At 32.5% G+C, this 25,070-nt stretch overlaps 1 protein-coding gene across 1 annotated transcript; it reads left to right on the forward strand.

The window, feature by feature from the left end:
• Window positions 1-853: 853 nt before the first annotated feature.
• On the forward strand, window positions 854-24,931 carry LOTGIDRAFT_190512 (hypothetical protein; the record flags this gene model as incomplete). The annotated part of the gene is made up of 43 exons (XM_009058448.1): window positions 854-935; window positions 1,574-1,843; window positions 2,151-2,209; window positions 2,434-2,517; window positions 2,766-2,907; window positions 3,291-3,462; window positions 3,796-3,981; window positions 4,581-4,682; window positions 5,732-5,885; window positions 6,286-6,417; window positions 6,933-7,166; window positions 7,487-7,708; window positions 8,015-8,203; window positions 8,575-8,808; window positions 9,139-9,276; window positions 9,548-9,798; window positions 10,165-10,411; window positions 10,724-10,822; window positions 11,045-11,146; window positions 11,317-11,439; window positions 11,703-11,885; window positions 12,023-12,241; window positions 12,683-12,850; window positions 13,005-13,187; window positions 13,554-13,658; window positions 14,065-14,310; window positions 14,547-14,628; window positions 14,915-15,081; window positions 15,422-15,586; window positions 15,840-15,971; window positions 16,258-16,459; window positions 16,600-16,715; window positions 17,232-17,447; window positions 17,673-17,808; window positions 20,844-21,052; window positions 21,292-21,369; window positions 21,563-21,704; window positions 22,083-22,153; window positions 22,715-22,840; window positions 23,139-23,294; window positions 23,703-23,804; window positions 24,110-24,204; window positions 24,509-24,931. The coding sequence occupies 43 exons, from the start codon at window positions 854-856 to the stop codon at window positions 24,609-24,611; spliced, it is 6,624 nt and encodes a 2,207-aa protein (XP_009056696.1). The 3' UTR covers window positions 24,612-24,931.
• Window positions 24,932-25,070: the final 139 nt, after the last annotated feature.

Genomic DNA, 25,070 nt, shown 5'->3' on the forward strand with positions numbered 1-25,070 from the left:
AATGAAGGTTATATAACCTCATGAAGACAAATCTGGCATGATTTTTATATCGTGATTTTGAATAATTCCATTGTTTCTTCCAAACCCGTCGGCCCGTCGCCACCATGTAAACATCGACGGACGACGGGCCATCCGCGACGGGTCTTGTAGAACTACCTCCATAATTAAAAAGACTGCATCGTATTACTTCATGATCTTGGTGCTACTATGGACCTAAAATGAAGCAATTTCAAGCCAACTTAGATATAGATACAGTAGGCTACCTGTAACAAAACACATGCATACTTATAGCCTACCTGACATACCACTGTCATAAACTATTTTTTTGTCACATACACTTACACTAAGACAATCTTCTAGAAAATATTAATGACATAGATAGTCTAATATTATTAGGCTATTTATGAGAATCTTTCGCACCATTTCAAAATATCGTTTTTATTTCGTTTTGTGACTAAAAATAATATGATTCTTGATTTTATAAGGTAGCATCGACGTGTGACGTGTTTGACGTGTTGACTGACGTTCTGACGTGTTATGGAGAAATTGATCGTTGTAGAAACATGGCGTACACGTGTTTGTCATGTTTGTTTACAAATTTCGTAGATATTAATTTTTAAAATAACATTGATGATAAGCATTCTCTGTCATTATCCTTATTATTAATTTGTTGTTCACATAATTTGCTGATAGTTGCAACGATTATCTATAACAGATTATTTAGGTCTATGCTGTTAAAAACGTCTTGAATATTTGAAGCGAGTGGAGCTGAGGACTGAGGAGAGTGTCACTGAAAGAAAGTCGCCATTTAAATATTAAATCTAAAAGATTCTATACTGAAATGAAGGTAGACATGGCAACTCTTTATCTCGAAGATGGCTCTTGCTTTAAAGGAATGTCGTTTGGTGCTGGAGTAAATGTAGCCGGAGAAGTTGGTGGGTAAACTATCGTTATTGCACTAATTGATCTCCCCACTCCCCTTCGTGGGTTTGACAAACGACCATAATATAGTGTACTCAACCCAGCTATCATGATGGTTTCTGAATTGCGTAAATTCTGCTTTATTAAGTTTACAAAAGTATTTTTTTTTAATTTTCGGTTTTACAATGGCTTTATGCCAAGAAAAAATATGTGAAATAACATTTTGACAATCTCCATAATTACAAAATATGCATTTTCATCCCCTGTGCGTGATGCAGGTCTGAACTGAAGCCAAAGGGCTGACAGTGACATGAGAAAACATCTGGTTGTTTTGGAATAAATAAAATGAGGCAACACATTATGCTACAAATGTGTGCACACAAATGATTTCCAACAATTGAAAATTGAAAGATAGTTTGCTGTCAAATCAAAATTCTCCACACCAACCCCCTCCCCCATTGCACACTACATCACTGAAAGAGGATGATACACTCTTTACAATACTCGATACCATTATAGTTCTACTAATATAAGTGTTTTTCTGTGAATTTGAGTCTTTAGTAATAAAAGGTAATAAATAAATTTAGGCTACATCAGAAATAAATGATCATCATATAAATGGATGATATGAGATCATGTTATTTGTTTACAGTGTTTCAGACTGGTATGGTTGGGTATCCTGAATCTTTAACAGACCCTTCATACAGACGACAAATATTAGTCTTAACCTACCCATTAATTGGTAATTACGGTATACCAGCTGATTCTAATGATGAATTTGGTATTAAGAATTGGTTTGAATCAGGTGAAATCCATGCTTCAGCTTTGATTATTGGTGATATCACAGAGAAATATAGTCATTGGAGTGCCATACAATCACTATCATCATGGCTTGAAGATCAAAATATTCCAGCTATATGGGGTAGGTATGGGTGAGATTGAAACTGATGTGATGTCATTTTGGCTTGAAATGTTTAGTTGTTCAGAAGAGAATGGAGGCCCTGCAAGCCACAAGTTGTGCATGTTAAAGGTCTCTTAATACATTTTAAAGAAAGCATTCTGATTCGGTAAAATTTCTCCACATGACATTCAAAAAAACGCCTCTTTGTGTACAAATTTCCAAGATATGTAAATGTCAACGTTACACTAGCGACTCAAAAGTGTCTGGTCCTAAACATGATCAAAACCCTGTAATAATTGATGATTTAATCGAACTCATTTCTTTTCAGGTGTAGATACTAGATCATTAACGAAGAAAATTCGCGTCAAAGGAACAATGTTAGGAAAGGTAAATAGCATTGCCATTATGGCACCGGCATCATAACTAAGTTTCCGTTGAGTACTGATTTTGGAAACAAACTGCACCATTCTTTTCACCAAACTAAATTAGTCATGGCCACCAAATGTAATGAAAATGGTATCTCAGGAATGGGACTTGAATGTGCCAAAAATGTAAGACTACATTTATTAAGCAGCAATATCCATGGAGAAAAGAAACTTTATATATTGTAGGTAGTAATGGATGGAGAACAAGCTGATAGTATTTCCATGACAGATCCGAATCTCATCAACTTAGTGGCTGAAGTTTCATTAAAGGTAGGGTATTTTTAGTCACAGGACATAATATTTCATTTGAGGAGGTACTGTACATTGGCCAATTTTTAATTTGAATCACAACTGCTGCAAAAAAAGAAATAACTTTATATTCTACACATGATAATTTATTCCTGTAAATTAGTACAGAAAATTTGGATATAAGCTGGATTTTTTACCTCTTGCATGCAAAAGGATGCCTTTCCTTATGATCACATAGCATAAACTGTTTTTATTGACTTTGTTTTAAGGAACCGATGACCTTTAACCCTGATGGTCATGTAAAAATAGTAGCTATAGATTGTGGTATAAAGAATAATCAAATAAGATGTTTGTGTAAACGTGGTGCCTCAGTTACAGTTGTGCCTTGGAATTATCATATAAAAAGTTCAGGTAAAGATTTGTTGTAACCAGAAGTATGATTGTAAATCTAAATGCTATTCTGCAGCTCGGTTAAGTGAATCTCTGAATGTTCATGTATGAGACTTATTAGAGGGCTGACAACTCTGTCGATGAACAAGACTACAATGAGTGTTGTGACAGATAGTATGTGTATAGAAACACCCTCTGCCTTTCTGCATCTGAGGTCAACTCGACATGATCAGGGATCACATGGTTATGAATTGAATTTCTTTTGTCACTGTATATAATGTGCATCTGCAATTTGACAGATGTTTTTATGGTAAAAACTATCCACTATACACCCAAATATAGGGTACTATCTTTGTATCTATGTATATGTTTTAAATGTTCAAGTATATATTTTTATCCCCTAGAATATGATGGTTTATTTTTGAGTAATGGACCAGGTGATCCTAAGATGTGTCAATCAACTATAGCTAATATCAAACAAATAGTAGCAGAAGATCAGTATAAACCTGTATTTGGTATATGTTTAGGACATCAATTATTATCACTAGCAATAGGTGCTACTACATTCAAAATGAAGTAAGTTTAAATCTAAAATCAAATATTGCTTGATCTTAGTTAATAATGAAAAGAGCCCTGATTACACTATTAAGTGCTCAAAATGTGCGCTGATTTAAATTTGAAATCTACCATAGTCATAATGAAGACATGGAAATAAACCAAATAGTGAAAACAATTTGGATATCAGAAGGTTTTTGGAAAATTTATGATTTATATCAAATTCAGTTTATTATACAAGGATCACTCCCTCAATTGACATAAATGGAAAAATAAAATTTGAATTTACAATATTAACAAAACCCATATATTATAGAGCACTGGGAGAGGATTCATTTTTTTGTATGATTGTAGATATGGTAATAGAGGCCACAATCAACCGTGTTTATATGAAGATACTATACGATGTTACATTACTACTCAGAATCACGGTTTTGCTGTAGATGCTAACACTCTACCTAAAGGCTGGAAGCCACTCTTTACTAATGCTAATGATAAAACAAATGAAGGTATTATTCATGAAACTAAGCCATTCTTTAGGTAAGACTTGGAGTTATATATAACATTGTTGTGGTCTTGAAATATCAAGACTTTATTGTAAGTTGTCTCCCTTGGGGAGAGTATTTGAGGTGCCTTAAAGGGATTGTAAAGATGTTTTGTAAATTTTTTATGTGTATCGGGACACTGATAACATCAATTTGCACCATTCCAAATTTCATGCTGATGTCTGTGGCTCTTGCATTAAACTTAATGTGACTTAATGTGTACATCCTGTAATTATGTAGAGTAAACTGGTGCCCAATTCTATCGAAAGCTTCGCACTGAAGGATGAGTTTGGGCTATTGTCATCTTGGCTTTGATTGTTGGGAATTCACGTCATACCCTACAATAACGTCATAAGAGATCCTAGCTTTCAACGCTAAATAGTCGACGTCTCGTTGAATCTTGCGGTCAATATTTTGACCATGATATTTAGGCCGTACCTGTTGTTAGTGTAGTGATAAGAAAACACATCAGGGTACTAGTTTACTGGTAGAGAAGTGACTAGTAATGAAAGTGTTGAATAAAGTGTTAAATTTGGCTAAGCCACCCACTCGCTTGTTTTGGAAGTTAACCAGACCATATCTTTTTATTTCCAGTGTACAGTTTCATCCAGAGAGTATGGGAGGTCCTGAAGATTTGGAGATTTTATTTGATGTGTTCCTTGAACAGGTTACAGCACATAAAATTGGCGACAAAATGTAAGCATGTTTCATATATAAAAGCCTGTGTCTCTGCTGAAATAAGATACAAAAACCACACAAGTGTTGGAAATGATGATAAAAAATATTATTCCAGGGAAGTTTGTTGATTAAAGATAATGCCATCTGCTGACATTAGTTAAAAAAAAGCCAAAATTGACATCAAACTGAAAAAGCCATACATTGTTGAACACTGAGAAAAGGATTTAGTCACAATTTTATGTAGCTGATACATACTTCCCTTTGATATTTCTATGCTATTTTGATATTTCTATGATATTTTGATATTTCTATGATATTACTTTGATATTTCTATGATATAACTTTGATATTTCTATGATGTAACTTTAATATTTCTACGATATTGCATTAATTAATCTATGATATTACATTGATATTTCTATGATATTACTTTGATATTTCTATATTACTTTGATATTTCTATGATATTACTTTTGATATAACTTTGATAGTTCTATGATATTACTTTGATATTTCTATGATATTACTTTGATATTTCTATGATATAACTTTAATATTTCTATGATATTACTTTAATATTTCTATGATATTTCATAGATATTTCTAGATTATTTCATAGATATTTCAATGATATTACTTTGATATTTATATGATATTACTTTGATATTTCTATGGTATTACTTTTGATATAACTTTGATATTTCTATGATATTACTTTGATATTTCTATGATATTACTTTGATATTTCTATGATATAACTTTAATATTTCTATGATATTACATTGATATTTTTATGATATTACATTGATATTTCTATGATATTACTTTGATATTTCTATGATATTACATTGATATTCTATGATATTACTTTGATATTTCTATGATATTACTTTGATATTTCTATGATATTACTTTGATATTTCTATGATATTACTTTTGATATTACTTTGATATTTCTATGATATTACTTTGATATTTCTATGATATTACTATGATATTAATTTGATATTTCTATGTAATTGTATGTCTAGTGAAAATAACACTGTAAATTCTGCTGGGTATTTCAGGTTTACAGTGAATGAGAGATTATATAATACATTAAGAAATCCAAACAATTCCATGATAAAACTGCCACAGATTCAACCAAAGAAAGTATTGATATTAGGATCAGGTGGTTTATCTATTGGACAAGCTGGGGAGTTTGACTATTCTGGTTCTCAGGTAAATTGATTACATCATTTCTGGAGACATGGAAAAATGGCAAGGTCTTGAAGAGTCACAAGCAGTTAATACAAGTCTCCCTTCAAACACTTCAGGTTTCAGACCCATATTCTAGTCATTGACACCTAATTACCTAATAATACTAACTTGCATGTTATTTTCATACTATATTTTGTTATATTGAATCCAAGCTCCAGGCTTATGAAAATTAATGATCTGAAAAAATTGTCCTTTGTAAAACAAATTTCAAAGTGCTAAGTCATTCTTACAGAAACAGCACTATTTTGAATCTGATATTCAAATTATTATGAAAGTATTGGTACAATTCTATATAATAACAGACATGGCAGACAGTTAGCTGTTTAAATTATAGTACTTTAATTGCAGATAACTATTTCAGGCAATCAAAGCATTAAAAGAAGAATCTGTACAGATAGTGTTAATAAATCCCAATATAGCCACAGTGCAGACATCGAAAGGTTTAGCTGATAAAGTTTATTTTCTACCTATTACTACAGATTATGTTAAACAGGTTTGTTACCTCATTGTAACATATTGCAGAGAGCAAACTTAGAATTCCAATCTTTGTGAAAACTATGAATACTATGCTTGCTTGATATACCAGTTGAATATTGATTTGGTATCAACTGCAGCTTGTGTGCCTCTGAGAGATAAAAGCTAGCTAAGGGTTGGATCCATGCATAGGTCAAGTATTCTAATTTTCCCCAACTAAATTTCTCTCTATCAGTGATACAGGCCTGATGACTGACATGGGAGAAGAATTAAGTCATTTGACAACAAATCAATGCACTTGTAAGCTCATTTAAGATGTTGCTGCCTTTGAAAAATGTCTTGATACTGCATGGTGGTGCCTATCTAGTCCAATCCAGAACAGATGAGTAGGATGTGCAAGTCAGCTCAATTGGCCACGCATTTATCTTGTAATAGAGCTTGGTGAAATTTGGTATGCCTACTTGGAAACTTGGAAAGATTTATGTGGTGCATTTTTTGATGGATAGGATTTGATTTACTCTTTTGCTTTTCAAGGTGATCAAATCAGAAAGACCAGATGGAATATTGTTAACCTTTGGTGGTCAGACAGCATTAAACTGTGGTATAGAGTTGACTAAACAAGGAATACTGGAACAATATTCAGTTAAAGTCCTAGGTACTCAGATAGCATCAATTGAATGGACTGAGGACAGAAAAATTTTTGCTGAAAAAATGGCAGAAATTAATGAAAATGTGGCACCAAGTGAAGCTGCAGAAACAGTAGAACAGGTTCAAATCTTTTGGTGTTAAATATATGTTTTGTTGGAAAGATCATATATAATTTACGATGAATTTGACTTTTATTATACCTCATTTTTTTCCTATTTTGCCTCTTAACAACTGTTTGACTCTATTGGGAGACTTATCAGAATTTGTTGGCTTTCAGACACTTTACTGCATCTGATGTACATTGACAGTCTCAAGTAACTTGAATACTTTTGGATGGAATTTGGCATTTCAGGTAAACAGTTTACTAAATAAACCTAGATCGGAGATTTTTCATGGCAGATTTTTCTAAACTTTGGCCCTTCACGGTTTTTTCTTTCCAGGCTGTACAAGCTGCAGAGAGATTGGGTTATCCAGTATTAATAAGAGCAGCTTTTGCTCTAGGTGGATTAGGTTCAGGTTTTGCTGATAATAAAGAAGAACTAGTAACTCTGGCATCTGCTGCCTTTGCTCATACAACTCAAGTTTTAATTGATAAATCATTGAAAGGTTGGAAAGAGGTAGAATATGAAGTCGTTCGAGATGCTTATGACAATTGTATCACGGTAAGTAAATTGAAACAGTGATCTGTATACATCTCAAAACTGAAAATGTTCATTACATCAGATTCGCGTAAAGGAATTATTTCATGAAGTTTCTTTAGTCACAGCAAGATCAACCAATCAGAACTCTGGCAAATATTTAAAATTTGTCTTGTTTTTTCGACATTTATGACGACAAGTCTCACATCTTTTATCTTGGGAAAATCCAGCTGCCCTGTGCTTTACATGGTTTTAATAGAGCTCTGTTTAATGGTTACCCAAAGAGTTATTTAGCTATATTGGAGTAATTGTCATATTCGTGTGTTTTAGGTGTGTAATATGGAGAATGTAGATCCATTAGGTATTCATACAGGAGAGTCTATAGTGGTAGCACCAAGTCAAACATTAACCAATATAGAATATAATATGTTACGAACTACAGCTATTAAAGTTATTAGACATCTTGGTGTAGTAGGAGAATGTAATATACAATATGCCTTAAATCCACAGTCACAACAAGTTAGTAATTACCTTCATGAAGATTTGACTATAAAGAAATGAAATGATATCACCTCCAAATTTCGTCTAATAAAGACTTGAGGAAATTTTGTTCAAACAGCGTTTTAAGCCTTCTCTTTTTATATAAATTTCAACTGTCAAGGAATATTTAACGTGAATTTCCTGAAAGAAGTAGGCTTCAAAAATAGAGATGGATTACCTTTTATTTTGAATTGCTTAGCTCTGTGTTATGCTTTTGGGCGTTCGTATAACTTGGAGGATCAACAAAATTTGGATTGGTAAAAGCTGTCAAATTGTTTATGAGTCTTCTACTTTATTATCTGTTTTTTTTTTCTATAGGGATTTTATATTTCGCCAATTTAACCTTTCAGTATTTTATAATAGAAGTCAATGCTAGATTATCAAGAAGTTCAGCTCTGGCCAGTAAGGCCACAGGCTATCCATTAGCTTACGTAGCAGCCAAATTAGCATTGAATATACCTTTACCATGTTTAAAGAACTCTGTAACCAACTCCACAACAGCATGTTTTGAGCCTAGTTTAGATTATTGTGTGGTGAAAATACCTAGGTGGGATCTAAAGAAGTTTTCTAGAGTTTCTACAAAAGTTAGTTTTAGACTTTGTTTTATGTAATCTGATTGATGATTAGACTTAAAGCGTTTGTTTCATGTTTTTTATCTGGACTACTACATTAGTCAACCCATGATCTGCACAAGTTCTGGTTTTATTCATGTTCAGTTGAATTTTGATTGGTTTGAGAATGATAAACAATACAAGAATCTTTCAGTTGTGATACATGTAGTTTGATTGGTTTAATGTTTTATCACTAAGAACCTTTGGTGCAATATCTGCAGATCATGGATGATCACATGTTTTATTATTTTTTTAGACTAAAAAAAACAAAAAACAATTTCAACAAGAGAATGTTTGTTTTAGATTGGAAGTTCCATGAAAAGCGTAGGTGAAGTTATGGCTATTGGTAGGAAGTTTGAAGAAGCGTTTCAGAAAGCTTTAAGAATGGTGGATGAGAATGTGGCTGGGTTTGATCCCTATCTACAATCTGTCTCAGAAAATGTAAGTAATCAGATTCATATTTCTACAGAATTTTACTTTTTGACGTCAAGTGTGTTGGAATGCGTTTATGGAGACAAATGCAAAAGGTATGTTTTCTGTCTTTACTTACTTATTGTGAATTATTTAATTTTAACTACAAAGAGATGAATGTTGTAAATAATCACCAAATTGAGTGGTGTATTGAAGAGTGCTCTGTGCTGTTTGGAATAAAAAAAAATTGTCTGCCCTGCTAGTTTGAAAATAGAGATCATGGTTTTTCCATTAATTTCAGGAATTACAACATCCTACAGACAGAAGAATATTTGTAGTAGCTGCAGCTTTTAAACATGGATACGATACAGAGAAATTATATAACCTAACTAAAATAGATCATTGGTTCCTCAATAAGATGAAAAATATTACTGATCATTTACAAGTTATAGAAAAATATCAGGGACAACCAAAGAAAGTACCAAGGGATGTCATATTAAAAGCTAAACAACTTGGTTTCTCTGATACTCAAATAGCTACTGCTGTTTCTAGGTAAACCATTGTTTAAACTCATTAATCATGTAATCCATTACAAAAGTGCACCTGAAGACTTCTTGAGATCTATCTTGTATTCATTGTGGTTTATAGCCTTTGAGATCAAATTTCAGATAGTTGGATCAACTAACTAACTCATATATTCTTGAGAAACAAAGATGATTACCATCCATATGACCATTGTATTGATGGGGGCTCAGTATTCCAGAATAGCTTGTTGTCAGTGACAAAACAGTGACAAAACCAACTTTCTCTTCAAGGGAGATAACTCTTAATAGAGACTTGATACCTTGATATAAGCCCACAATATTACAACATGTTAGACCATGATATTATAATATGACACTCTTATCATTATTTCAGTACTGAGCTTGTATTAAGAAAACAGAGACAAGACTATAATATTTTGCCTAGTATAAAACAGATTGACACAGTGGCTGGAGAATGGCCAGCCTCTACCAACTATCTGTATTTAACGTACAATGGTGACCAACATGATGTAGATTTCCCTGGTGGCCATGTTATGGTTATTGGGTCTGGTGTCTATAGAATTGGTAGCAGTGTTGAGTTTGACTGGTGTGCCGTCAATTGCATTAGACAGTTAAGAAAGGTACATACTATATTCTGCATTCAATCAGAGCCATTACAAGCAATTTATAAAACCAATAACTTTTGAACTTCCCTCTCTCTCTCTCTTTAAGATCTGCATCGGACAACAGAGTCCCTTTAACAAATCTTGAGCCTTATATATTTGTCACAAGTTCATGTGTATAAGTTATTTGTTTGTGACACTATAGAAACAGAATATGTTCATCCTTGTGGTACACCTTATGCCACATTGTAATTTTGTGTGTCAGCCCCTATTCATAGAGTTCCTATAGGTAATAATGTGATTGTGGTATATTTGGTACTATTATTTTAGTTGGGATATAAAACTATAATGGTGAACTATAATCCAGAAACAGTTAGTACAGATTATGATATGTGTGATAGATTATATTTTGATGAAATTTCTTTTGAGGTTAGTATGGTTTTTATCTTTGCTTATTTAAGTCGTATGAAATGTTATATATTACTGCCTGGTTAATACTTGCATATGAGGGAAATTGTGATTTTTTTTATGGATTTATATTGCATTTTGTCCCTAATGGTATGAAGTCTAAATGGATCTTTTATTCTAGACAATCTGATGGTCACAGGTTCTACATATGTTTAAAATCTCCATGTCTATATTTTATTGTAGGCTGTAATGGATATATATTTGATAGAGAATCCAGATGGTATTATATTATCTGTTGGTGGACAGTTACCTAATAATATAGCAATGTCTTTACATAGACAGCAGGTACTGAATTTATAAACTACATAAAATTAGGGCATATATGGACTATATCTCCTTCTCAATGCAGATACAGGAAAGCAGGACTTAAAACTCCCTTTCATTCCACTTATTTGCTTATGTTGTTCATATTAGGTCTATTTTATCTGTGACAGATTGATTTGTTTTTATTTTAGGCTAAAATTTTAGGAACATCACCTGATAGTATTGATAATGCTGAAAATAGATTTAAATTTTCACGAATGTTAGATAATATGTCAATCGGACAGCCATTGTGGAAGGAATTAACCACTATAGAGGTACAGTACAGACTTGAACAGTCTTCATTTTATTAACTTGTCTGGCAATAGAAACAAGGATTGATAAGTCCGTTTAGATCTGCTCTTTTCATGTGAAAGTTTAAGAGAATTGCATCTTAGCCTTCTGTTCTTCAAGGGGAGGCTACTATAAGTGTATACTTCAAACTTTCAGATTACAATATAACAGTTTTGTCATTGAAAATTTAACAGTTACACACCATAAACCACATTGATATTAAATATTCTCTTGAACCTTGTTTTAGACAGCTAAGCGGTTTGCTGAAGAAGTAGGGTATCCATGTTTAATTCGACCATCCTATGTATTAAGTGGTGCTGCTATGAATGTAGCCCATTCCCACACTGATCTAGAGACATATTTAACTCAAGCTAGTGCTGTATCTAAAGAACATCCTGTTGTTATTTCTAAATTTATTTTAGAAGCAAAGGTAATGTGTTGTTATTTATTTTTGGTTTATTTATTGAGTTGGAAATTGCAGTTACATAAAGAACAACCTTTGAAAAAACATTGAATACCATTTTCTATGTGAAATTGTGATAACCTTAACTTATTTCCTCTATACAGGAAATAGATATAGATGCTGTAGCTTGTGATGGAGAAGTTGTTTGTATGGCTGTGTCAGAACATGTTGAAAACGCTGGTGTACACTCAGGTGATGCTACATTAGTCACACCACCACAAGATCTCAATGAGGAGACATTGTCTAAGATCAAAGTTATTACTCTAGCTGTTGCTAGAGCATTAGAAGTTACTGGACCAATGAATATTCAACTCATTGCCAAGGTAGGCTCTCAAGCAATGTTATGACAAACATATTGTAAACAAACAACAGACCTGCCCTTTATGTTCTGAGCAATTCAGATGTTGGCAAATCTGGCCTTACCTGTTCATCGAAATTCAGAAGTGATATACAGATGAGATATTGGCAGGTATAGGGCCAGACATAAAATGTAACTAGTATCCAATTTTGGATCGTTAGTTTTAGAGAAGTTTCACCATGACAAAAGCAAAATTTGGCACAACTATTTGTATACAAAGCTTAACAATTGGTGAGTCCATCTGGGTATCACCGGATATTCCTTCAGCCCTATAGTGTACCACAATGCAGTTGAGGGTTGTCTTACAGTGCTGTACTAAGAAGGGAACAGCCTACCCTTGTATTATGTGTAAGTCTTTGATCTTAGGTTTTTGGTGGCATGAACCAGATTTTTTCTTCATTTGTAGGACAACCAGCTCAAAGTAATAGAATGTAATGTGAGAGTATCTAGATCATTCCCATTTGTATCAAAAGCTTTAGATCATGATTTTATAGCAACAGCAACCAATGTCATAATGGGAGAGACGGTTGAACCGTGTAATGTTATTTATGGTAGTGGTAAAGTAGCTGTAAAGGTAAGGTGATCATTGAATGAATCGGCAATAACCATTATTTGAAATACAATCAAATTCAATACAAATTTCCATGCTTGTACTTAGAATTTTGTCTACAAAAGCAAAATTATTGGATGCTTTGACATTCAATGTATGAAATTTGTTGAATTTCTAGGTACCAGTGTTCTCGTTCTCTCGCCTACAAGGAGCTGATGTGTTACTAGGTGTTGAAATGGCTAGTACAGGAGAGGTAGCAGCTTTTGGTGAAAACAGATATGAAGCTTATCTGAAGGCTCAAATTAGTACAGGTTTCCAGATTCCACATAAAAACATTCTACTGTCTATTGGTAGCTATAAGGTAGGAGTATTTTTGTTGAACTTGAAGAGATTGCTATAGAATTTTTTTTGTCTTTCATTTGCAGCATTTAAATACTATTTCCATTGTTCTAAAATTTGAGGGGGCCTGTTTCACTTCTCAGAATTGATGTCTGTGTTCCTGTTTCTCAACAATTAAATTATGCAAATTAAATTAAAAGTTATAATTATAACATAGTTATGAGAACAAAGCCTTCATAGTAAGAAGCTCTGACATAGGTCATGTTAAAATAACATGCACGTTAATGATTACTAAAAGTATTTATAGTATACAACCTATAAAGTGAATGTTGTAAAATATTAACTGTACAATAGTCATTTTTTGTGTGAAATGGTTTTATTTTATTAGTATAAGAACGAATTATTACCTACCATAAAGACATTATTAGACTTGGGTTATAATCTATTTGCTAGTATGGGTACTGCTGATTTTTATAATGAACATGGTTTCAAGGTGAGTTCATTCAATTTCAATAAGTTTATCCTATGATTCTCTTGAATTTCTAATTAAATAGCCTTTAATTGTTCATCTTAATCTGCAAGGAGGTACAAGTTGGACAAATCTAACCCATGATGTACCAACAAGATATTCCAAAGTCTGTATTTTGATTGGTCAAAACTCTAATTCTCCACCTATTAGATTCATTGAAATTAAATATTGCCCTAAAATGATGGTGGTCTCTCAACCTCTATTTGTTCAACCAATTTACCAAGTAAATGATGTCAAGATTTCAACACACTCTAATGTGTTAAATAACAGTCCATCCTCTATTTGTTCAACATTATCAAGTAATTGATGTCAAGATTCCAACACTATAATAGAATCAGCAACAGTCTGTCATCAATTTTTTTTTTTGTAGGTCAAAGGAGTAGATTGGCCATATGAAGATACAGATCAGTTAAATCATAATGGTGTAGAACAACGAACCATTGCTAATTATCTAGCTGAAAATATGTTTCATCTAGTGATAAATCTCCCCTTACGTAATGGTGGATCTCACAGAGCATCAACCTTTATAACACAGGGTTATAGAACACGTAGAATGGCTGTGGATTATTCTGTACCATTGATTACTGATGTTAAATGTGTCAAAATGATTGTAGAGGTATGTCCATATTCTATTTATCTAGTCACCATTTTCTCTTTCCAAGCAGGAGTGTGACAAAGCTTTTTGGCAGTGACCTCTACGGATAATGAGCATCTTTTGATCATTCGAAACAGTGAAAAAAAATTGTGTTACTCACAATGAAATATCAGTTTCTAAAACCAATTAAGCAGTATAATACCTACATATAATATTGCAAGTGGTTTACATTTGTGTTTTACATTTGACTATTACAGGCATTGAGAATATTACGAGAACCACCAGCAGTTAAAACACATATAGATTGTATTTCATCACAAAAAGTCTTTAGATTACCAGGTAATGACCAAAACTCACCTAATTCGTTTCATAACAGATTTCAGAGGTTTATATTTCAACAATGACACATTTCCATATAGTGAACTGCAGAAAATACTATTCTGCTATTGTTCCCCTCTTCCTGAACATATTGTGCCTTTCTGCATTCAGCACCTCTTCTCTAGAATCCATTTAGCTAACAATGTTTATTATTTATAACTCACAAATTAGCAGATGACTCTGTTGGTGGTCAAGAATCGCAATTAGGTCACTCTTCATATAAATATTTCTCTTTTCTTACTTTCAGGGTTGATTGATGTTCATGTCCATGTTAGAGAGCCTGGTGCTACATATAAAGAAGATTGGGCGTCTGCTACTGCTGCAGCAATAGCAGGGGGAATAACTCTCATACTAGCCATGCCTAATACAAACCCTCCAACAGTTGATCAGGCTGCATTTAATGTTACTAAAAATGTATGTTACTTGTATGTCTCTTTATGATGATTTTTAATTAGTTCCTGTTCTATATTTTCTTAAGAGAATTCAGTCGCTGAATGATGCTTAAGTAATATTCGTACTGACTTTGCTTAGGGCCTTGTGTTTAAATCCGAGCATAGGTAGAGATAGTATCTTCAGGTTTCAAACTGGATTAGTCTTGTCCAGAAAGAGGCCAGGGGGTATGACATGGAAAAGGTCATTTCATAATCCAAAAAGAGTTTTTTTCCCATTTCCTCATTGTACTACATAATATTGCCAAAGTTATTAAGTGAATTTGGACGTCAGAGTGAAAAGCAAATATGAATTGTTATTTCAGTGTGCCCAGAAAGGTGCTAGATGTGATTATGGTATATTTGTTGGTGCTAGTTCAGATAATTATCAAATATTACCTCAAATAGGTCCTCAAGCTGCTGCCTTAAAAATGTACCTAAATGAAACATTTACAACATTGAAACTAGATAGTGTAGCTGTTTGGATGAAGGTGGGTGTTATCTATAAGTATTTTATTTTAATACCGCCCTTTTGATATTGAACTATTCAAAGTGTCATGAATTGATGACAGATTTTTCTGATTCTGGTGCAGATCTAGGTTTTTCTTTTTTACTTTACTTACTATTTATGATCTGAGAAAATTCTTTTCTAACTCTTGTTCAAGGGAATTTTGACATTATTGAGTTATGATTTATTGCCATTTATGCTAAGTGTTACTTATTAGATTTTTCCAATACTTTCAGCATTTTGAAAACTGGCCAAAGAATTTACCAATTTGTGCTCATGCTGAAGGAACTACTACAGCTGCTATTATTTTATTAGCTGATTTATATAAGAGACCTGTTCATGTTTGTCATGTTGCTAGATTAGAGGAGGTAAGACAGTTATTGATTTAAGAAAGAGAAAACAGGTTTATAGGATTCCTTTCTAGGAACTGGTCCTTGGCCAAACCTCTTGAAATTGATCTTTCCTGGATTATCCAAATCCATTTACAGCTGTGTCAACTCGAATTATGAGTCAAGATGACTTGTTGACAGTCATCAGACTTTCACACACCTACCAGGATCAAAGCTAAAAACTACCATTTATATAATGCATTTGGTAACCAAGCAAGCATGTAGAAACTAACTGTGCCATAATATATTGTAATGAATATCTTAGATAATGGTTATTAAAGCTGCCAAAGAGAAAGGATTAGCAGTAACATGTGAAGTAGCACCACATCATTTATTCCTAACTGCTGAAGATTTGAGTAATATAGGATCTGACAGAGGACGTGTCAAGCCACCATTGGTTACGAAGGAAGATCAAGAGGCATTATGGGATAATATGGATATTATTGACTGTTTTGCTACAGATCATGGTAAGACTATGAAATAAAACTCCCTTCTTTTCTGCTTCATATTTGTCTTCTTAACTCATGCAATGACATGAAGAATGCAATATGGATAATATTTACCAATAACTATAGGGAAATTGTCACATCTTTGACTTGTTTTGTAGCTCCACATAGCGTAGAAGAAAAAACTAGTGATAAAGCACCACCTGGTTTTCCTGGCTTAGAGACAATGCTACCATTATTATTAACAGCAGTCACTGAAGGCAAATTAACACTAGAGGTTAGTTATTAAACATAATCATTTTACTCCTGGCAGTTCCAGACATTGAAAAATATTAATAAACAGCCTAGTGGACAAATTGGTTAGCACTCTCTGAATCAGACTTTTGAGGTAAGGCATGTTAAGATCTTGTTTCAGTGGTTAATTTTTCTACTGAGTTGCAATCACTCAATCCACAAACTAATAAGAAAGGTGTCTGCTTTCGTACCACAAAAATCAAGTGTTTTGTTGGGGTTTCCATCCTAGATGGATTTGGATTCTTTTTATAATCAAAACTAGGAATCCAAGTTTCAGCCATGCTTTATTTAATCTCTAAGCTCTTACATCATGCCTTCAACTCACAAAAGTACATATCCTGTCACATGACACACAATCTACCTTAAGAGCAGACAACTCTGATTTACTGAGAAGGAAAATATGGGAGATAACTCTTACTTAGCAATTATTTTTTAAGACCAATATATGACCCAATGATATCAATATGACACAAGCTTTATATTGTATTTATTGTTTCAGGATTTGATTTCAAGATTATACACCAATCCCAGACGTATATTTAATCTACCAGAACAACCAGACACATATATTGAAGTAGACATGAACAGTAGGTGGATTATTCCACAACATATGAAATACAGTAAATCAAAATGGACACCGTTTGCTGGTAAAAGTGTCTGTGGTGCTGTAAGAAGAGTAGTTATTCGAGGGGAAACTGCCTTTATTGATGGAGAGGTAAAGAGAATTTTTACAGGATTTCATTTTTTCTGTAACTGTTATTTAGCCTTGAGATTTCACATGAAAAAATTCTCTTATTGCATACTACTCGACGTTGCTGTCTTCATTAGCATAATGGGGTATAAAAATGTAGGATGTGAAACTCTTTAATTCATTTTATATGAGAATGGGCTAAATTTATTTTCATTTTTTAAATGAAAATGCTTTGTATTATTATTTCAGATTTTGATAGAGCCCGGATATGGTCAAGATATTAGAACAATGGTACAACCTAATCAACACCTTAATATTGTGGAACCACCTCAGTTAAATATAGCCATATCACAACAGACCAATATCTCCGAGCCATCCAGCCCACGTAAATTATATGGAGGAAACTATGGTTATGAGAAATATGCTCTCCCGGCTAAGAGTTACGAAAGTTTTACCTCGAGTAAGTCATGCCTTTCTTTTCATTACCAGACCAGATTAACATTTATTTATGTATTATGTATTGCTGGTCTGATTTAAATAAGACATACAGTTTGTATACAATTAAAATAACCAGCAAAAACCTCTCTCAGTTAAAATTCTTGCTTTACTTCAATCACATTATGTCATGAGAATTGACTGCTTGAAAGAAATTTGATAATGACCTTGCCCTTATTTTCTACAAACTTGCCAAATTAGAACAGTTGAAATAGCCTCAGTCACATAGATTGCTTAGTGCTTATCATGCTTAGACTGAAATGATACTATTTTTGGATATGCAGGAACGATTTAGAAGCTCTGTGCTTTATTTTGTGAACAATATGAATTTTTAAAGTGTGTAAGCATAAAAGTCTATTGATTAAAGGGACAGGTAGGCCATTTTTTACCAAAGCTAATCAGTAATAGTGTTCACAGCTCTCTGTCGAAAATTTGAGCCTTCAAATCCATGTGTGTCTAGAATTACCTGCCTTTAAATATTAAAATAACTTTAAGATACTCTGTGATATATAGAAAATCCATATATAGAAATAGTGAGTAAAATTCCTAGTTTGAAGTATTTTTAAAGGAATTATGTGATTTACGTACATTTCTAGTATTTCTGAAGACTATTTACATATATTTAAGACTAAAATCAACCCCTCAAAATGGCACACCTGTCCCTTTAAGTATTTGAGTGAAAGACCTTACCCAATTACCATATTATTGTTATTTACACTAATCATTACACACCAACATCTCTTTGTGAACGTATATTTTCAGGAACCATGCCTGTCCAAAGAGCATTCACATTTGTTGGTAAAAGCTCTAGAATTGGCATTTAGTTAATTTTTTATAGTCATAAATCGAATTTAAATTGTTTACATTTTGAATTATTAATAGCTTTTTATTTTTCAACCAATATTCCTAAAGCTTGATGAAGGTTTATTGTCTTTCAAATCACATGCTGAAAATAGCATATTTTATCCTATATTTTATACATTTATTTTTATCACTTTATTTGCTGACAATTAACAATAATTTTTTGCTTTAATTGTTTGTGTTTTTTTCATCCTTCTTTGTGTGGTGCTTCTCCTAACAGTTCCCGATTCACCTGATAATAGACAGGGTAAGTTATCTCCCCTCTGTCTCACCTGCCCTCATTTTAGTGCAATGTTATGAAGCAGTCCATCTCCACAATGTCAAGCCATTTTTGAATTGATTGGATTGGATTGCAACCTAGCAAATACAGCAAATCAGAACCTTCAACTAAAAGACTGTAAACATGGCTTATTATTTCAGACATTCTGTAGTGTTAGCATACAATCCAATCAAATTGCTACATTTATAAACCTCTGTGACACAAGAAAGGTGGCAGTCATGGTAAAAGCCAGTAATAGCTAGACATTTTGAAGATGGGAGCAGTATTTTAAGTAAATAAATACACTACAAGTCTGGTAATGTGCAGTTTCAATTGCTAATGCAGCTACCTAAAAATGAAGTTGCCCATTTTTTTTCAGGAGTGTGTGTATAAATATCTTTACTTGACCACAATCAAATGCATCAATTATATAATAAAAGCTATTTAAGATATTACCAACCAGGTTATTTCTGATATGTAACAGGCATCAAGTCAAATGGTAGGAAAATACTAAAATGCTGTTCTGTAGGTCATGATGAAGATTTCTATCTGTAATGAATTTAAATATTTTGTAGCAAATTTAGGAAAGATTGTGTCAGAATCAGTAGCCATGGACAAAACTCTTGGTAAAAATTTCCTCAATTTTTCTTGGTATCTTATTGGTTTTTTTTCATTTCTTACTTTTCAATTCTATACTAGCATTATTGTTTATTGTTTATTGTTTTGGGTTCTATTTTTTTTTTCTTATAAAAACTACCTTAGTCTAGCTTGTTGTTTCTTATAATTAATATAAAATCTTGCTTATAATGTTAGTATGTATATTGAGATATCTGTCCTATAATGTCAGAATGTATATCAAGATATCTGGTTTATAACATTAGTATGTATATCAAGATATATGTATCTGTCTTTGAATGGTAGTATGTATGTCAAGATATCTGGTTTATAACATTAGTATGTATATCAAGATATCTGGCTTATAATCTCACAGTATGTATATCATGATATCTGGTTTATAACATTAGTATGTATATCAAGATATCTGGCTTACAATGTCAGAATGAATATCAAGATATCTGGTTTATAACATTAGTATGTATATCAAGATATCTGGCTTATAATGTCACAGAATGTATATCAAGATACCTGACTTATAATGTCAGTGTGTATCATTAGATATCTGGTTAATACTATCAGTATGTTTCACATGTTTCTGGCTTATAATGTCAGTCTTACAATACCTGTTTGTATCATAAGATATCATGATTATGATATCAGTATAACAAGATATATTGTTAGTATGTATCACAAAATATCTATCTTATAATGTCAATATTTAACATGGGATATCTAAATATGATGCTGATATGTATCGTGAGATATCAAGTTTATAATGTCTGTATGTATGAAAACATATCTTTCTTACAACGTCAATATATATCACAAGATATCTGGCTTATGATATCAGTATGTATATCAAGATATCTTGCTTATAATATCAGTTTGTATATCAAGATATCTGACTGATATTGTCAGTATACGTCACAGAATATCTGGCTTATAATGCCTTTATATATCACAAGATATCTGGCTGATTAATGTCTGTATGTATAAAAAGATATCTTACTTCTAATGTAAGTATGTATTATAAAGATATCTGGTTTATAATTTCATTATGTATAAATATCTTACTAATATGTATAGTGTAAGTTTGTATCACAAGAGACCTGGTTTGTTATATAATTATGTATGAAAAAATATCTGGCTGCTTATGCTTTGGATCTGAAACTCTGATTTTTTACCAGGAGATGGACAGAGATGGCTAGCTCCAGCTCCACTGAAATCACCTTATGGTTCACAAGAGTTACATGCTGGAATGTTAGATAGTGTTCCTATTTCATCTCATCAGCAGCAACAACAACACCAGTCATTCCAACCTGTTGGTTTACCTCATTATACCCCTGGGCTAACTGGAAGTCATATTTTGTCTGTAGCATCATTTAACCGTGAGCAGGTAAGTAATTCAGACAATCTGAATCTGAAGACCTCTGTCTAAGCTGTTGACTTGTGTTTTGAAACCATCAGGAAGTTTGAAATTGCCAGATCAGTTTCCATTTTTACTTAAGACTTGGTAAAAATCATATCCAACAGTACAATCATCAGACTATGGCCTATTAAACACATCATTTGTCTTCTATCATATGTATAAAACTGCTTGATACAATGATTCTATAATTATTTGTTTTATTTCAGTTACATCAATTGTTTAATTTAGCCCACAATTTCCGTGTTGGGGTAATGAGAGATAGACCATTAGATTATATTCTGAAGGTAAGTCAAGAAGAAACAGCTCAACATACAAAGATGTTCAACATCGAGGGGCTTCACATCCCCCACCCCCATGATGATACCAGGCCTGGACCCTGGTTTATGGCGCTTTGGCACTTTTAAATATGAAAAGTAACTTAAGCTTAATTACTTAAGAAACAATGATGGAAGGCATTCATTTTGTATGTACTTTCAGGGAAAAGTCATGGCCTCTATGTTTTATGAAGCATCAACAAGGACAAGTTGTTCCTTTGCAGCAGCTATGATGAGATTAGGTGGATCTGTCATTAATCTGAATGAAGTAACTTCCTCTGTTCAAAAAGGAGAAAGCCTGAATGGTGGGTTACTTTAACAATATATATTTTTTTACGGAGTTATTGCCCTTGTTGCACAATAAGATAATCTTTATCTTTATAGCGATGTAGGTTACTGTACTAAATTAGTATTCCACAATACTATACTATTGGATTACATAGAAAAAACTGTTGAAAATCAAACTGTTTTGAGCCAAATTAAACGTAAAATATATAATGTAATTTTCTTCAAAGAAATACATCTAATTCTATGAAAACAAAAAAACAAATTTATGTCACAATGCTAATAAAATCCTGAAAATGTGAGACAAAGAATTATGTTGAAGATCCTGCTATTTTGGAGTTATCCCACACACTGGGAATCTCCTTACCATCTTATTTTGAACATAATTGTAATTTTAGATACCATAGCTATGATGTCAGGATATGCTGATGTTATTGTTATGAGACATCCAAAACCTGGCACAGTTCTGGTAAGTTTCTTGTATAATATTCCTGACACAAAACCAATTGGGGCAGTTAAACTTAATAACCTCCTATCTAGATGCAATTTGAGGAAATATTGGAAATACTAAAGGCTGTTTTCCAAGCACAAAGCTAAATTTACAACCAAGTTTAGTGAATGACCAATCAAATGACTGAAACACTCAGTGAAATATGACATTGGTTGGGCTAAAGAAGTTTAATAATGCCATGCATTGCACAATGAGGTAAATTTTGCCAGGACAATGGCATCACTGTGAAGGGGAATTTGGCTGAAACATCTGAGATTACTATCTCTTTAAGAAGATCTTGCATTTGAAAATCCAGCAAGCGAACACTTAGAGATAATTTTCTAATCATTTAGTTTATCATCAGATTAACATTAACCCTATGCCAGTGCCTTAGTTATTTGCAATCCATTTCCTTGGATCCTGTATGGCTTTGGAAATACAAGCTTAATGATATGAAAATATCTAAATTTCCTCTTTGTCATTTCATTAACAACAAGAGCCATTATCAAATTGTATATAGTCTTATTTTTATTTTTCTAGTCTTCAGCCAGAACATGTCGTAAACCAGTTATAAATGCAGGAGATGGAGTGGGTGAACATCCCAGTCAGGCTTTATTAGATGTCTTTACGATTAGAGAAGAAATAGGTACAGTCAACAATTTAACAGTGAGTAGAGAAAATCCTGTCTTTATCATCTACTCTTTATGTCATGATAGATTTCAGGCCAGTAAAAGCTGAATTTCCAAAAATGTGTGAACTAATAACTTAATATTAACATGAAAATATTCATAAATTTGTCTGTAGTTCCTTTTTCATCCCAAATAATAATCATTGTATAACTCTGGGTTATATTATAGAAGTATTGTGAAAATTAGTTAAATTTCAGATGGTCGTTCAATATTTCAATTATTTTAAATAATGTCATTTGGTAGATTTTGTGGGTACATAATTTATATTGCTTTAGATAACTATGGTTGGAGATTTAAAGAATGGTAGAACAGTACATTCATTAGCTAGATTATTAACTTTATACAAAGTTAATTTAAGATATGTAGCACCACCTGGTCTGAAGATGCCTGATGATATTCAAGATTTTGTTGCTTCTAAAGGCATTAGACAGGTGAGAATCTATTTCTTCTTTCTTAAAAATGTTATCTATTTTCAATAAAAAGTAGGAAATGTCCTATGTGTCTTCAGGTTTGTCATCAAATTTTTAATTTGATATATGGATGATGATGTATGAAGGAAAAGCTGCAGCAGAGAGCTTTTGGATCAAATTCTGGTTGTAATTTCTAATCTTGGTAAAGTCATTACAGTTGACTCAGCTGTATATGCTTTCAAACACCAAGGCCAGAAGAACCAGCTGGTAGGCAAGATGATGCAGAACTTCAGTGGTTATCATTACAAAATATGGCTTTTTCTTTTTTTCATTTGTCAACAATACATCTTAAGACAAATGAAAAATCGACCTATGAGGTTAACGTTACAGCTCTGTCTCTGCAATCTAGCATGTTTAAATGTATTCCAGGAAGAGTGTTCTTCTCTAGAAAAGGCGTTATTAGATACAGATGTATTATATATGACAAGAATACAGCGAGAACGTTTCTCTAGTAAAGAAGATTATGAAAAGGTATATCATATCTGGAAATTTTAACTTCAAAAGACCCCATGACCATGATTAGTCAATAACGTTATATATCTATGTAAGAGTGTTTTGAAGTGTTATTTAATGATTGACAAATTCAGAATGACTTTAGGCATCAAACTGTAAACAGTTACTCTATTTTGAATCTTTTGTTGTTCATAAATGATCTCCAATGTAATTGTCTGTATACCAGTACATATATTTACGCCTTTATACAGGTCGTATGATATGAGTACATTATGATAATGACTTTAATAAGTATTGTTTTTTTTTTCCTTTGAAAACTTAAGGCTTGTGGACAGTTTGTTATCACACCTGAGTTAATGACGAAAGCTAAAAAGAAAATGGTGGTAATGCATCCACTGCCTCGACTGGATGAAATAAGGTAATGTACATATACTTTATTATATATAAGTGTAATTAGCATATAGATACAAATGTACATAGATATTGTATTTAGATACATATAAGCTGTATTTAGATACATTTAAGCTGTATTTAGATATACAAATAAGTTGTATCTATGAACATAGTGCGTTTGAGGTATGGCTTCCCTGCCATTTTGTGCCTGTCTTCATAAGCCCACATAGTGCAGAAAAATAGGACATAAAACTCATTCATTTCATTTTAATTTTTAGTTTTGACATAAATTATTTTGTATTAAATCCATAAATAAATATACTTTTCAGCTCAAGTTTTGATACAGACCCCAGAGCAGCATATTTCAGACAGGCAGAAAATGGAATGTATGTTAGAATGTCTTTACTTGCATTGGTACTAGGCAAATGTTGAAGAGAGTTGGAATTTTTATGTTCATCAAGTAACATGTTATCTCAAATTTTGTTGTAATTTGTCATTGTAAATAGTACACAGTCATTCATCTCGCTTTTTGGTCTATTCGTCAAATAATTGTTTTTCTTTTATTTTATTGATATACCAAACTTTCCTTATATCAAAATACCTAATAATAGTGCTATATATACAGTGTTGAAACCTATATTCATACATTCAAGGATTAAACATCAAATTTTGTTAAAATTAAAAAAACGGAAAGAAGTTTCATTATAACTAATGACAATTCCTTCAAAGAACAATGATTTAAAAGAAAAAAAGTGACTGACAAATAAAGATAAGTTAAACATAAGAGTAATTATTTCTAACATTCATTGAAACAACATTAGAATATGGCCCACATTGTGTTCCATAGAAATTTTATGCTGACATGAAATTGTTATGTTGATTTCCATGCTT

Source organism: Lottia gigantea (genome assembly GCF_000327385.1).
Source record: "Lottia gigantea unplaced genomic scaffold LOTGIsca_34, whole genome shotgun sequence".
Classification (NCBI taxonomy): Eukaryota; Metazoa; Mollusca; class Gastropoda; family Lottiidae; genus Lottia; species Lottia gigantea.